General features: G+C 44.4%; 1 protein-coding gene across 1 annotated transcript in view; it reads left to right on the top strand.

Annotated features, from left to right (window-relative positions):
* Positions 1–3,851: 3,851 nt before the first annotated feature.
* The window catches only part of ALOX5 (arachidonate 5-lipoxygenase), a gene marked incomplete at both ends in the record, with an annotated part of 30,841 nt that continues 19,280 nt past the window's right edge, over positions 3,852–15,412 (top strand). The window contains 4 exons of the mRNA XM_084264853.1: positions 3,852–4,001; positions 10,747–10,945; positions 12,642–12,723; positions 14,231–14,353. Of these exons, the coding sequence (XP_084120979.1) occupies positions 3,852–4,001; positions 10,747–10,945; positions 12,642–12,723; positions 14,231–14,353 (554 nt within the window). The remainder of the gene's footprint in view (positions 4,002–10,746; positions 10,946–12,641; positions 12,724–14,230; positions 14,354–15,412) is intronic.

The following is a 15,412-nucleotide window of genomic DNA, read 5'->3' as shown; positions in this document are numbered from 1 at the left end:
AACGAGATATGTTGTTTTGGTTTAGCTCTGGCCAACAATTAAGCACCACACAGCCACTCACTCACTCCCCCACAGCGGGATGGGGAGAGAATCAGAAAAGTGAAAGTGATAGAACTTGTGGGTTGAGATAAAAACAGTGCAATAGGACACACACAAAAAGGAAGATAATAATATATCCACAAGTGATGAACAGCACAATTTCTCTCCACCTGAAATCAATGCTACACAAGACCTCCAGTTGCCACTCAACCTCCCAGCTTCTTGGGCACCCCAGCTTCTTGTTAGCATGCCAGTACAGAAATCTGGAAAGTCCTTGACTACTTGGCAACAACTAAAAACATCCGTGTACTACCACCATTGTTCTCATCCTAAATCCCAAACACAGAACTATACCAGCTGCTAGGAAGAAAATTAACTCTATCCCAGCCAAAACTTGGACGGGTGCTAAAGGAGTAGACTGAAGAGAGACTTAGCTGTGAAGGTGCTGGTGAGAGGTAACAAATTAACTCCTATAAATTTCACATGCAGGATTGAGGTTATCTAGTATTTCCTTTAATGAGTTGAAAAGAGAAGTTGTAACACTGTGGAGAGACTCTCCAGCCACAGCTCTGTAGAGAAAAGACCCAAGCCATCTAAAACGAGAACTGATGTCCTGGAGAAATGGGATGGGATTCAAATGCTGCATTGGAGCTGAAACACAAAGAAACATGGAAACCCATTGATCAAGGTTTGAACGCCACCTTGCTCCATATTTGCAGCAAAAAAGAATGTGCCCAGAAGGTGGCCTTTTTTCTGACAAAAGTGGGTTCTAAAGCACTTTACATGTTAAAAGGGTTTCAGATATATCTTTCAATGAAGGCTGTGAACCTAAATTTTAAAGCTTCAGTGCCGACAGCACACATGAAAAAATGAAACTGATGTGTGGTTTCTTTGAATTCTTATGTAAAGCAAAGATGAAACCAAGGAAGAACCTAAGAATTTATGAGGTGCTTTTATTGGGTAGCATTGTCCATGGAAAGGATTGCAGTACAGCAAGCAGGATCCTTTGCTGGTTAAATCTCAGGAGCAGAGACCAGATCTCTGGGCATTCTAGATTCTGCAGCTACCTTGGGTGTGCCACATGACAGTTGGAATCTTGTATTTCTGGGTGCTATTTAAAAAATAGCAGCAGACTAGAAATTCATGGTGAGCAATTGAGCAGAGCCAAGACAGGCACAGTGAAATTTTGTTATGCCTATATGTAAATACATACCCTGAATGTGGGAGAGCATTGAAATGTGAGTCACAATATAGCAAATGGTTGAGTTTCTTCTTGTACGGAAGAGATGTAGGCCTTCCTTGAGTTGTCTGGATGAGTCTAGCCTAGTATCATCATGCTTCTGTGAAAGAGGAACCTTTCTAGGGCATCACAGGCTGTCTCCATTGCTGTGTGGCCACCACTGGCCACAGTGTGTGGGACAGACCGCAATGCATCTTAGGAAGCTCCAATTTTAGAAGCTGAAGCAGAAGCTCTGTAAACATATCTTGTGGTGCAGTCAAAGATGCAGCAGCTACACTGGAGTGAGGCACAAGGCATTTTGCAACTAAGCTCGCCAAAGAAGTGGGTAGACGCTGCAACAACTTCCAACTGTTGATTTGCACTGCTCCTGTCCTCTATATTTAAAGGTTGGTGGTTTATGATGTCTCCTGGCATGTGAAGCTGGGTGGACAGACTGTACGTAGCAAGTGCTTCAGACTGAAAATGGTACCAAAGTGTGACTGAATTGGCATAGAAGGTGATGTGAGCACAGCACCTTAGGTGCGGGTGTACCATGAACAAAGCACTTTTGGGGTGGTTTTAATTTAGTTTACTCAGTGCACCTGTCACTAGAAATTCAATAGAGCACAGAGGCTAGCCAGGTGAACTGCCTGACAGTGAGAACACAAGGAGCTCAGTCTGATCACAGGGAAATTGTGGAAGGCCACTGGGGCCTGTAAAAGCCCCAGCTTGGCTCCTTTCAGCACAGTGTTGTGCAGCTGCTGCTGGCAACAGCATGAAGGAAGAACATCAGTGAGGTGGCAGGGGTGACAGCACGTGGTATTTGATTGCCTGATGAAAATGCTAGAGAACAGCATTAGTGGTCTAGGCGCCTGAGTGCCAAGTGTGCAGTGTCACTGCTATGGGGTCCTTATCTCTGGGGTTGTGGAAAAAGCACAGACAGCTCTTTGGCTGTCTTAATGATAGCATCTTAATGACAGCAGGTATTTGGTTCTTGGTATGCTCAGGGTGGGGACTGTGAAATTGTGGGATTTTTAAAGCACTTTGTGGAAATGGGGGTGGTGATTGTGTATGTAGAGCTCTGATGTGCAGATATGATGGCAGTTGTTACACATGATTGTACAAAGACAACAGGGTGTTTGACAAGCTCAGAGGAATGCGGGGAATAAAGCAGATCAGCAGTAGTGCAGATAGGGGTCTAGACTTGAGAAAAGGGTGAGTAACACTGAACGCCAGGAGTTGGACTTGATGATCCCTATGGGTCCTTTCCAACTCAGGGTATACTATAATTCTATGATAAAGAGAACTGGATAGACGTGATGTAAGTGTGGGGGTAAATTTTGGTAGTGCGTTGAGTCGGTGTCAGATACGTGTAGGGTTTGGGCACAGTATGCCTGCAAACTGGGGCAAGCAGGAGGTGATGTTCCAGAGTGCAGAGCAGTGTAAGGGTGCATGGATGAAATTTTCGGAGCGCGGATGTGGTGAGGAACACCGAGCCGTGCCGACTTGCTTGATTGCTCTGCAGACCTGCGTGCTGAGAGCTCTGAGCGCGGTGTTGGGTTGCGCAATAAACGTGGAAGGCCATCAAGAGGAAAATACTGTGCGCAGGGCTGCCTAAAGCGCGCTGGTGTGGGGCGGGAGGGCAGGTGCACGGTGAGGGCTGCGGGCAGTAGTGCCGGGGCAGGGGCTTGGGGAGCAGCGCAGGGCGGCAGTGCCGGGACAGGGGCTCGGGGGGCAGCGCAGGGCGGCAGTGCCGGGACAGGGCCTCGGGGAGCAGCGCAGGGAAGCAGTGCCGGGACAGGGGCTAGGGGAGCAGCGCAGGGAAGTAGTGCCGGGACAGGGGCTCGGGGAGCAGCGCAGGGCGGCACTGCCGGGACAGGGGCTCGGGGAGCAGCGCGGGGCTGCAGTGCCGGGACAGGGGCGCGGGGAGCAGCGCAGGGCAGCAGTGCCGGGACAGGGGCGCGGTGCAGGGCAGCAGTGCCGGGACAGGGGCACCGTGCAGGGCAGCAGTGCCGGGACAGGGGCTCGGGGAGCAGCGCAGGGCGGCACTGCCGGGACAGGGGCGCGGTGCAGAGCAGCAGTGCCGGGACAGGGGCTCGGGAAGCAGCGCAGGGCAGCAGTGCCGGGACAGGGGCGCGGGGAGCAGCGCAGGGCAGCAGTGCCGGGACAGGGGCGCGGTGCAGGGCAGCAGTGCCGGGACAGGGGCACCGTGCAGGGCAGCAGTGCCGGGACAGGGGCTCGGGGAGCAGCGCAGGGCGGCACTGCCGGGACAGGGGCGCGGTGCAGAGCAGCAGTGCCGGGACAGGGGCTCGGGAAGCAGCGCAGGGCAGCAGTGCCGGGACAGGGGCGCGGTGCAGGGCAGCAGTGCAGCACAGGCTGCCGGGCGGTGCAGGGAGGGCTACCGCAGGGCTGTGCAGGATACCGGGTAGGTGTGTCGGGCGCCGGGGAAGGGGCGGGCTAGGCCGAGCCGCGGCGTGCGGTAACGACAGAGGAGGAGGAGGCGGCGCTGAGCGGGTCTGGGGTAGGGCAGGAGCGCGGCTCAGCAGCGACCGGTCGCCTCGGGTCCGTGGGGCTGTACGGAGCCGGTGGGACCATGCCGTCCTATACGGTCACGGTGGCCACGGGCAGCCAGTGGTTCGCGGGCACCGACGACTACGTGTACCTGAGCCTGGAGGGTACGGCAGGCTGCAGCGAGAGGCACCTCCTGGACAAACCCTTCTACAACGACTTCGAGCGCGGCGCGGTGAGTCGAGCCGGGCGAGGGGCGTCCGCACCCCGCGGCAGCCCGGTCCGCCCCGGCGGAGTCCGAGGGGCTCCACCGCGTACGCGCCGTCGCGCATCTCCCTTCCCGGTGCCTCGGATCGGACCCGTGAGACCGGGGACCTCGCCCGCTCCCTGGCCCGAGGCACTGCGGCAGGACGGTGCTGTTTTACGCTCTCGTCCCCGTGTGCCGGAACAGCGGGACGGAGTGCCTGCTGCCGTGCCCGGCCACCCATCATTCACATCCCTGACCTGGTAGCCCAGGATTACCGTCAGCCTTGGGAAATGACGAGGCTCTTTGGTTCTGGCTTAAAATGGGCTTTCACTTTTCCTTGTCATTTCCTTACAGGTACTAAAAAAAAGGAAAAAAAAAAAGGAGTAAAAAATGTGTTCTTCCTGATGATAGGTCTTGTTTAGGGTCAGTACTTACTAGTAGTCTGAGCCCTGACATCTCCAGGTTAATTAAACAAAGAGGTAAGAGCGTGCAGTGGGAATCACAATGCCTGCCAAGAGGGAAATGTGTAGGGCAATTTCACTGGAAGTTGGAAAACAGAATGAACCTATAACTATGAGAATGAATTTGGGACTAGGCTATCAGCTATGCTGTTCTCTCTAATCTTGATTTCTGCTGCGTGTTGTGCCCTGTCCCTTCCATGCTCTTATCACAGTATCCAGGCTACCCATCTGTAATCGCTTAATGCCCAAGCACTGTTTTAGAATGACATTTATTTATTTGCTTATTGTCCACTGTGGAAATAATAGACTCAGGTAATTTTTTTTCCCCCTCCCAAAACATCTGTTTCATTTGGAAACCTAACTCAGTTTCCAAAAGATGTGATGAGATTTAAGGACCTTCAAAAGTTTTAATGAAGGGTTCATAAATCACTTTGGAAGTGATACCTACCTCTGCATGAGTGAGACTTCATAGTGCTGCTTTACTTTTGGGTGTGTTTTTTAACCACGGGGTTCACAGCCAAAGTTAGGTGTCTGATATCTTCTGCCTTAGACATCGCAGATATGGTTAACAGAAGTCAGTATTTTGAAAGTGTTGATGGCATGTGTAAATACGGTTCCCAGATATTTATAGCTGATGTTTTAAGGAGAAGCTCTAGCAAATTCAGGTGTGGGGACTTAACTAGTCACCGCTGTTGAAGATAACTTTCCCTCATGATTAAACATTCATTATCATAGAAATTTGTTACCAGAGTCTTCCAAATGGACATCCAGTTCATTCTTTCTCTCTTATCCTGTGAATAGTCACGTATTTTAAGCAAAGCTTAATGACATTAGCAAGAGAGGCTGAAGATGAACTCAGACTGTACTGCAAACTTAAGGTTATGGTGCTTTCCCAAGAGGGCTGAGCCCTGTCCAGGTGAGGAGATAAGCACAGAACTCTCCAGTGACCAGGCAGTTTGCTCTTATCCCTGGGCTGCAGAATTAGGGCCCAATTCTGAACAACTGATTTTACTGGAGCCTGTCACAGGGAGAAAATGCAATGATGCAAAAGCATTAAGTATATGCCCAGCAGCAGCTCTTGAATTGTTGTGCGACCAGGTCTAGTGGGAACTGAGGTACCTGTGAGTCTTGGACCCCACTGGGTAAGGAAGCAGTGAACAGAGGTTTGGACATGTTAGTAGCACTGCAGCAGAGGATCTGTGTACCTAAAATAAGTACTTACATCTCCTCGGGAAGGTAGTTTTAAGGCACGTTTGAAAGTCTCTACCTGGGACCTAGCATTTTATATAAAATGCTTTGTTAGCTAAGTAAGCTTTCTGAGGTAGGGACTGTGGATTTTCTTCCAAACTTGTGCTTGGCTAAATCCAGATGAGCACTTTTTCCTATACAAATTGATTATTTCTGGTAATTTTTGCATGTTTGATATTACAGGTATACGGTCCTTTTTTTCAGCACGTTTTTGTGGTGGAGATTTAGAATAACACTGCATTCCATCAAGTGTCTAGCTCATTGGACACTTACAGTATGATCTGCTGAGTTTTGTTCTTGAGGATGTTTTCTTGGGCAGTGAAGTGTTACCTGTTCAGGTAACATCGTACCCAAAACACTGTGAGGCTTACTAATATGTTGTGCAAAGAAAGAAGGAAAGAAAAAGCACCAATATGTATAAAAACACTCCAAAAACTGAAGCAGGTCAAAACCAACCTGCAGGTTGGTTGATTTGTTAAATGTAGCGACTGTGTTCACACTTCTGCTTTTAGTGTTTCGTTCAATAGCATCTCCATAATTTTTCTGCAAAGCATATCAATTTTGAACACATTTACAAAGGTGCACTTTTTCAGTGGATGACTAGAAATTTACAGTATTATCTTGTAAGGCTCTCTCTACGTTCCAGGTTCTTTTCTAAATATTGGTCCAGGTTCAGTAGTTCCATTGTTCTGTCTTCATTTGAATTAATGCAAATTGTTCATATTCCTAGATATGATGAATGAGGGCTTGGGCCAGTTCCGAGTAAGAGATTTGCATGCCAAATGTTGATTGAGGGAAAAGGGACATGGAAAAACCTGAAGTGTTTTGCACAGCGTAGCTCTCATGTAGCTTTTGTCTGACTCCCAATACTGGACACAGGCGATGGAGAAAGCCATAGCTGCTTTTCTTTACTCAGTCTCTTTTGAGTAAGTTCCTGTTGGTGCAGAGTGATTTCATAGCAAGTGTTATGGTGTCACTCATTTCTCTGTTTTCTTCCTGTTGCCCCTTCATCTGCTTCTTGCTTATGTTGAAAGGTACACACTCTCAAGTATTTCCAGAAGGGAAATTAGTTTTTTTCCACTTTGAGCTTGTAGAAAGAAGGGTTGTCTGTGTCAACCTTTCTGCAATACAAAGTTAGTCAGTAGGAGTCTCTCCTCAAAAAGGGAGAGCTTATGTTTTGTGTGAGATTGAATTGCTTGAACAGGATGCTATGGGAGTTTGGAAGTACGATAGTCTTCATTAGTTCTGTTCTCACTCTGAATTCAAACTACATAAAAACTCCTAGCTTACTGTGCAGTCATCAGGGTTGCCACGTGTTTACCAGGAGACCTCATACAATGAATACCTAGAAATTTTGAGCAACCAACTATCAATTCTTACCTGGACCTTGTGCCATCTTTGTAACCCAGCACACTTTTACTGCAAAATTTTCATCTCAGGTGAGCCCATGGCATCCCTGGCTTGGAGGCAGTGAAAGTGGGTGAGATACCAGGAGGGAACCCTCACTTTCAGAAGTGCCATTAACATAAGGACTGTGATGGTCAATAAAAATGTTGAAAACCTTCAGGATCATTTAGGCCAGTGAAATGTGCTTATTGCATCACATTGGCCATGACTCATGGAACAATTTTACGACTCTTGTAACAGTAGCCAAGAGATTGTTGCTAGAGTTTCTTCCAAAGATTGGCTGTCAATGTGACATTTCTATCAACTCTATGGATTGGGTTCACATTGCTCTTTAATTTAAATCTCAGGCATGTATGTATATATAGGTGTGATATTATAAGAACTATAGAATTATATATGTGTTAATGAGGGCGTTAAAATAATGAAATGAATTAAATGAATTAAAATAATGAGATTAATTTAAAAAAGGATAGTCTGGTATCTCGGGCAACAAGAGGTTGATGAGAAAATAAGACTAAGTTCAGACTTCCTGTGCCATACTAATTGCTTCACAGCAATGGGTTTTTGTGACGACTTGAGCTAAAAATAAAACAGTATGTTTCTCCTATTCAGGTAGTGTCTTTGGACACTTTCATCTTCCTCTGTACACAACTAGCCCTCGAGCTAGAAATGAGTAAGAACATAGAAATACCAAGTAGCCGAATAAAAAGTGAATCTGATCCAGATGCCATTTATCATTTGTTTCCGTTGGTTATTACATTAGTGGTTATATGTTTAAGTTCCCTTTATAGTCATGAATGCAAATGGGTAACATTTCGTACATTTGTGGATTTGTTTGGACTCCGTATCTGCACAGTGGCTACTTCCAGTTCCTGGCTGCCAAATGCAACAAGATTATAGTAAAATTGAAAGAGAGAATTCGTTTTGTGTTGTAATTGGGCAAGGATGTGCACAAGCAGGAAGTGGCTGCATTTGAGATACGTGGTATAGGCAGACTGTGACAAGGGACTCTTCTGCAAAGTGCCGTCTGGTCCTGGAAAGGCATACAAAATTGCAGAAGTACTGATTCAGTGTGAAACCTGAGCCTGGCAAAGAGATTACTGACCCTCTTTATAATGATAAAACCAGGAGTTGCCTGGAAATGAATATGAAATAGAAATAGTTTAAGTACTGTCAATTTCTGGAAAGATTTGAAGAGTGTTGAGCAGTTATTTTGTTGAGTTGAGCATATTATCTACATTTTTTAGCCATTATCCAGAATTTTTTGTGCCAATTTGCAAGAGCGAAGCTGAGAATATTGGATGTGGGGTGATAGGCAAAGATCAGGGTGATGTTTGAAACCAGCATTGTGTGAGGGAGTAATCTCCATTCCCTTAGCCAGGAGCACAGGAGTGTGTCCTATGGTCACTGACTGTCATAGTTGTGGCCCCAAGACACTATGATTTGAGAAAGGTCACTCGATATTTTTCAGTCTCCACAGCTGATCCAAAATCATGAGTCATTGAGGGAAATTACCTTTATACCTCATATCCCTTTAGCTGATCTGGGAGAATATGTGGGGATGAAGGAGCTGAAGGGTAGCAACATAAACTTTTTTTTTAAAGTTTAAAATTAGTGTATTTATTGGCTCTGCAAACAGATCTATTCTTGGTTTTGCTATGGAGATGCAAAGAAAAGTGGCAAGGATCATTTTAATATCCTAGAATCATAGAATGGTTTGGGTTGGAAGGGACTTCAAAGATCATCTAGTTCAAACCCTTCTGCCATCAGCAGGGACACCCTCCATTAGTCCAGGCTGCTCAAAAGAAAAAAAAAATTGGTTGAAATCTCTGTTCTGTAATTTTCATCTCTCAGCTTATGTCCTAAAAGACAGATGCTGTCATTTCAAGCTTGCTAAGGACCACCATGCTATTTGTGAAGCCCTTTGTTACCACCTGGTGTGGGGGTGTATGGATGTGTTATTGACATAAACATTGCAGATTTTTATTTAAGCCATGATGGGACTTCCTATTTTAAAGAAACAGTTCAACATCTTTTGCTTTACTAGGCATATAGCAATATAGCTCAGACTAAGGTTAGTCTGTTAAGCCTCAGCAGATCAAAATAAGCACGGTCCATGCCCATTTTAAGTATTTGAGTCTAAAATTAAATTAGGCTGCGTATTAGAAAAAATTCAAATATCCTTATTAGTGTGAAAGAGCCTTATATGAGTTGCAGTATAGCAATCATGTCCTGACAGTTTCAAAGTTGATTGAAGAGCATTTTTTGGGAAAGACAGGCAAGGACAGTGTTTCATTGTCTGCAGGATGGACTTCAAAGCCTAAAGGGTTTTTTTATTATTCTTTATTTTTCTGTGGCATCTTTGGGTCAATTAGCTGTGACAAACTTTATGAAAGCTGGTATTTTTATGTAATGGGTTATGAGACAACAGAGGTCTGTCATGCCAAACGTTGGTGAACAATGGATATTTTCATCCCAAAATGCTCATCACAGCTGGTAATTCATGGATAGCTCACAAAAGAGGGTAGTTGACATCAGTAATATGGGAAACTTGGGTTTAAATGGGAGAGGAAGGGGTGCCAAAGGATCTGTTCCTATTTAATCAATTCTCAGTTTTCAGTTTTGCTCCTTATGTGAATTAGCCTTTCCCTAGCAAGCAAGGCAGTAACAGTGGGCATATGTCTAATCTATCGAATGCCTGGGGAAAGCTAAGAAAGTGCCGCTGAAAAGAACAAGCGGAGTGTGGTGTCTAGGTCACATAGACAGGTGAGTCTACAGTCACTGCAGCATGTTGATGCAGCACCTCAAACACTTTAATGGGAAATCCCTAAATAGACTAGCTAGTCTGCAAGTCTGGGCTGAGGTCCCTCCATGTTGCAGGAGTCAGGCCTTTGAGTGAACTCCAAACTGAGGAAGGAGCCAAACCACGTTTCCACATGCTGGCTTGTTCTCTGTGTAAAGAATGAAGTGCCTCGAGAGCTAGATAGGGTTCATGGGAACTTTGTTTGCAGTTAGCTACTTAAATTTCTTTGTACACCTGAGCCATACAAACATGAAATGTATTACTGTCCAAATCTAAACTTTACAAGCATAAAATGTACCGTTGTCCTCATTTTAAAAACAGAACTGAAGAAAACCAGCCACAGGAAGCACAAGACAAAGGGGATTTAGATGACCTGGATACTGTCCTTAGTACATAGGACTAATACACACAGGTCAGATTCGTAGTCCAATGTGTTAATCCCATGATCACCTTTGCACTCCAGTTGCATGAATAGATATGCCCTAGGAATACTTCTTTCAGCTAGTGCTAGGAGAGCAGTAAATGGTTTCATCATCTGTATGTTCTTCTCAGACTTGCAAACATTTCAAAGAGTAATATAATTTTGAAGTTGCATACAAAAATGTTACTCTATTCCTGGAGTGTTTTGCGTGTTCTTCTTTCTTCTTTTATTCATGTTTCTGTTACATTGCAGTCAAATAATAAGTCTTTCTGAAAAGAAGCTGGAAAATTCTGTTGTACCTGTGCAGTATCAGGAAAGGCCAGGTGCACTTATGTGGTGCTGGTTGTGCTTCCTGCATGTGAAGTGGATCACTGACTGTATTGTGTTCTGTAGGTTGACTCCTATGATGTGACTGTGGAAGAAGACCTTGGAGAAATTCAGCTAATAAAAATTGAGAAACGAAAATATTGGTACCAGGACGACTGGTACCTTAAGTATGTCACTGTAAAAACGCCAATGGGTGACTATTTGGAGTTCCCATGTTACCGCTGGATTACAGATGAAAAGGAGGTTGTCCTTCGAGATGGAAGAGGTGAGAGCCATTAGAAACCTGATTTCCTGCAGAATGTCCAGAATTGTTCCATGTTTCCTTCCCCTTTCTCCATGTACCTACCAAACTCCTTTCTCACATGGAGACCCACTGCCACTCCCCTCTGCGTCCTAGGGAATAGGCTTTCCCCACTGAATACAACTCCTTTCTGACCAGTTTGTTGGGCTGGGCAGTGGCAGTTGAGTTGGCTATTTTGGGAAGCATATGACTTGTTGCAGTGATCTTAAATTTGAAGGCTGACCCTAATGCCAAATTTTTGTCTGCTGCAAGTCCTTTTCATCTAATTAGTACCCGTGTCCCATCTTTGTTTCATACTAGGTCCCTAAGTGGCCCATGCTTATTTGACTGTAAAATGTCTTGTTTTCATGAGAGTGAAATAAAATCCCAAAGTAGGCTGCTGAGCAGGTCCAAGAACTGACTTGAAACAGCAGCTTCATTTCCACCCCTTCTCTTTGCATGCTTTCACATCCAGGAGAAGACAGGGTTAGATGGATATGACTGCTGCAAGTAGTGGTGACTGACTGAGAAAGTGTAACAGCATTTCTGTGCTCTGTTCAGAGAGGTCTGTTGGACCTGAAACTTGTGTTTCAGCTGTCTCTCGCTACCTACTTGCTGGGATTGTCAGCAGTAAGGACTGTGTATTTGTCACTGATGTTTGCTTGTTCCCCTTAGAGCTTGCTAGGGTAGGTTGGCTGCTGTATTAATCTGCAGCATGGATGCCTGAAAACAGCTGAAACAATGTACAGAATAGTAGGAAAACTTTATCATAGCATCATAGAATGCATTAGGTTGGAAGGGACCTTTAAAGGTCATCTAGTCCATCCCCCTCCTGCAGTAAGCAGGGACATCTTTGCTAGATCAGATTCCTTAGAGCCCCTTCAAGCGTGACCTTGAGTGTCTTTCCATTAAGTGAATAGGTGAAGCCTATTGTCCTATAATCACAATTGTGTGTCAGTTTATCAATTTCCAACTCCAAACCCCAAACAGCTGTTTTCATTAAACTCCTGCTGGCTTGATCTGCCTTCCCATTTGTGTATGTGAAGTGAGTCACATACCTTGACCATTCTCTGACCACTCAGGTCAGAAGTCTCTGTCTTAATGGCATGTTGAATACCTGATCAGAAGAGCATACTGTCTGGAAATGAGACCTCTCTGTTTTTTCTTTCTCATGATATAAAGACATGATTACTGTCCCAAGCTGACAGGGAAGAGCACAGGTCAAGGAGTGATATTTCTTAGAGATGTCTTCTAACAGAAAAGATTATCTGGAACAATGTTGTAATTTCTTACTGATTTCATCTTATTGATGAAAATTCCCTTAGATACTGAATTGTAAATTAATTCTCCATACTGTGTTCAGGCCATTGAACATTAGATACGTACAGCAAGTGGCCACCCTAGGAATACAGATTTTATATACAGCTGAGACAGATGTTCCTAGCTTGACCTAATCACCCCTTGGAGCCACAAATTTAGGAGCTTGTCTCCTTCCACAGATTCTCTGGAGACCTGTGTTTCTACCTGAGGTGCTAAATTGGATTACGTAAGCATTTCCCACAGAAACTTTGTAAAAGTGTAGATCAGAAGTTTGGAGGTTTGGAAACTTTGCTCCCCTCAAGACCTGGGCAGTGATAGGTAGATGAATGTCATAACCCTGTCTCTTTCCCCTGTTTTACAGCAAAGCTTCCCCGGGATGACAAGACCCAGATTCTCAAGCAGCACAGACGCAAAGAGCTCGAGATGCGTCAAAAAATGTACCGGTGAGTTTCCCATTATCCCCCTGAAAGTCTAGGGCTTGTTCTCATCAGGTCAGAGTTTGGCAGAGTATATTCAGATAAACATGTTCCTCTAATTACTGGACTGCTGGATAAGAGAAAGCATAATTTAAAATGTTGGCCATTTTTGGGTTTTAATTAGAAGGAATTCACTGTAAGCGATGATCATCCTGGTGCAAGAAGCATTAAGAGATGCTTGAATGCCAGATGAGCCTATCTGGAAGGTTTAAGTGCAAATTCAGCGCTGCAGTCTGTGTGGGCCCACAGTTGTGTTTTCAAGAACGATATGAAGGCAGATTTCCTTTTTTCTTTTACAAGCAGTATTCCAGTTTTGGTACCCGGTCTGAATGTGTCAGTTCTTAGCAGAGCTTTTTGGCTGCTGCAGCAAAATAGTTTTCATTCTTTCCTGCACTGGGATGCAGTGGAAAATTTGGCCTTCTCTGAGTGGATTGGAATGTGCTATCAAAATACAGTTGTGATACCATCTTTATACTGCAATGGCCATTTTTCCTAATCAAGGTCACAATGGTAAAATGCTATCTATTATCAATGGGTAACTCCAGAAAGCAGTAGACACTTCCTTTTCCAAGACACACAGTCTGTTAAAATAACAAAAGCTTCTTCCACTTACATCTTCTTATCATTACGGTAAGGATAAGGACAAAGGGGCCATTAATGTTGATGGATTGAGGCTTGGTGTATGTGTGGTCAATATTATTTGATTAAGAAAGGATCTTGCTTACAAATTATGGGAAATAGAGCAGAGGAAAATGTAGTTCACTGAGAGGTGTGGCACAAAATTTTATTTACTTATGCAAAAGGAAGGCAAACCCATTTGTAATTCCAGCAAAATAGCTATTTACAATTCAGATGCATAACTGATAACATACAGTGTAGTCTCTGTGTGCCAGACAATTTAGAAATAGCATCAAAACAATGTTTGTTACAAATTGCCTTCTTTTGTTTTGAAATAAAAATGGAGCATAGTGCAAGAACATACATGGCAGGGAATGTGTGCTATGACCATTAGGAATTAAGGTTCTTCTAAGGACCTGAATCAAGACTATCTGTGATTCTTGGGGAATTGCATTTTGGAGGAATCTAAATCATCTCTTGAGTACATTTTAGCTGCTGTATCTCAGTTCTGCAAAAATGTAGCCCCAAGAATGCATGTGCACTGTGCCCTTCTCTCCCGACACGTTTGAAGCTACTGCCAGTTGTAACCAAATGAGACAAGTACTTAGAAATGTCACAGATAATAAGCTACTTCAAGTATTGTGAAGGTCGTTGGCCAGGTTGATGCCTTTCACTGTACTTCAGGATTCTCTACTGGTAGGTACCCTACAGAATCCTGAAGTGTTTTTGTCCCAAATGAGTCTGCTGCAAATTTATTTTACAGAGTTCAGTCACAGAAGCAGTATAGGTAAAGGGATGACACTGCTCTCATCCTGGTAGGGTTACATGGTCAATCCAGTCTCTCTTGTTTTCTCAGCTGGAAGGAGTGGCATCCAGGCTTTCCCCTGAGCATTGATGCCCATTCTCACAGTGACCTGCCTCGTGACATCCAGTTTGACAATGAGAAAGGAATTGACTTCATTCTAAACTACTCTAAAGCGTAAGTGTTTGTGGAATTTTAGGAGTTTTGCAAAATCTCTTTTGGGACAGGGTAAGGTTCAAATAATCTTTTAGGCTTCATTGAAATCTCAACATTTTATTCTTTTCTCCCAGATATATGTGGTCAGTGAAAGTAGGAGAGAATTGAAGGTTTGGTTGTCTTTTTTTCTTTTTTTAATATGTCATATTTTAAGGTTTTCACACTGGGAACTGACCGAGCTTCTGCATTCTCATTAGACATTGTTTGGCTGTAGACAGATGGATGAAGCACTGGTGAAGACCATAAGAAGGACTACTGTCACATTAAGCTTTTGACTTAGTTCTCAGAGCCACCCCCTAGGGATACTTCTCTCCCCTGACTGTCTGGGGTAATTGAGCCTTTCAGATGCATGCTAAAAGAAGATGGTGTCAGTGCACCCCTGACATTCTGCTGAAGAGAAGCTGTTCTGAGCAACTCATCAGTTAACCACATCTGAGTGTAATCTTCTTGGGGCAGCAAAGTCACTGTCCACTCACACGCACATGTCATGTCAGTGAAAAAAAACAACTGCAAAGAGATGGCCATTGGATAAACCTGAATAATCAATCCTGCAGAGCTCTTTGATATATTACAGGGTTAATGAGGCAAATAAGATCTATCTGGCCTGAACCCTTTTGAAGTGTCTCACATGACCAAGTCACATCACAGTCTTTCAGACATCCCACCAGAGTATGAGATGGGCTAGTCTGAGATGAGACAAGACTGGTCCAAGATCACACACAATTTCTACCTGTGATTCTGTTGATATGCTGGTCTTTTCATAATTTTGAAAGGCGTTCCTCCCATTATCTGGGTGATCAAATGGAGATTATGTCATCAAGCATAGGTTGGTAAGAAAGAGGGAGTTTAACTGCCATACTGAGAAACTTGCAGCTTCTAATACGAGTAAATGCTTATCTTGAGTCTATCTGGGCAACTGGCAGTGACAGGAACCTTACATGTCAGAGCACTCTTGGTGTTAAGTTTAGGCAGCTGAATTTCACTACTAACACAAAGACAAATTCAATGGCTTGTTCTGAG

This window comes from Gallinula chloropus (assembly GCF_964237585.1).
Source record: "Gallinula chloropus genome assembly, chromosome: 5".
NCBI classification, from domain to species: Eukaryota; Metazoa; Chordata; class Aves; order Gruiformes; family Rallidae; genus Gallinula; species Gallinula chloropus.
This window is presented reverse-complemented; position numbering and strand designations above follow the sequence as displayed.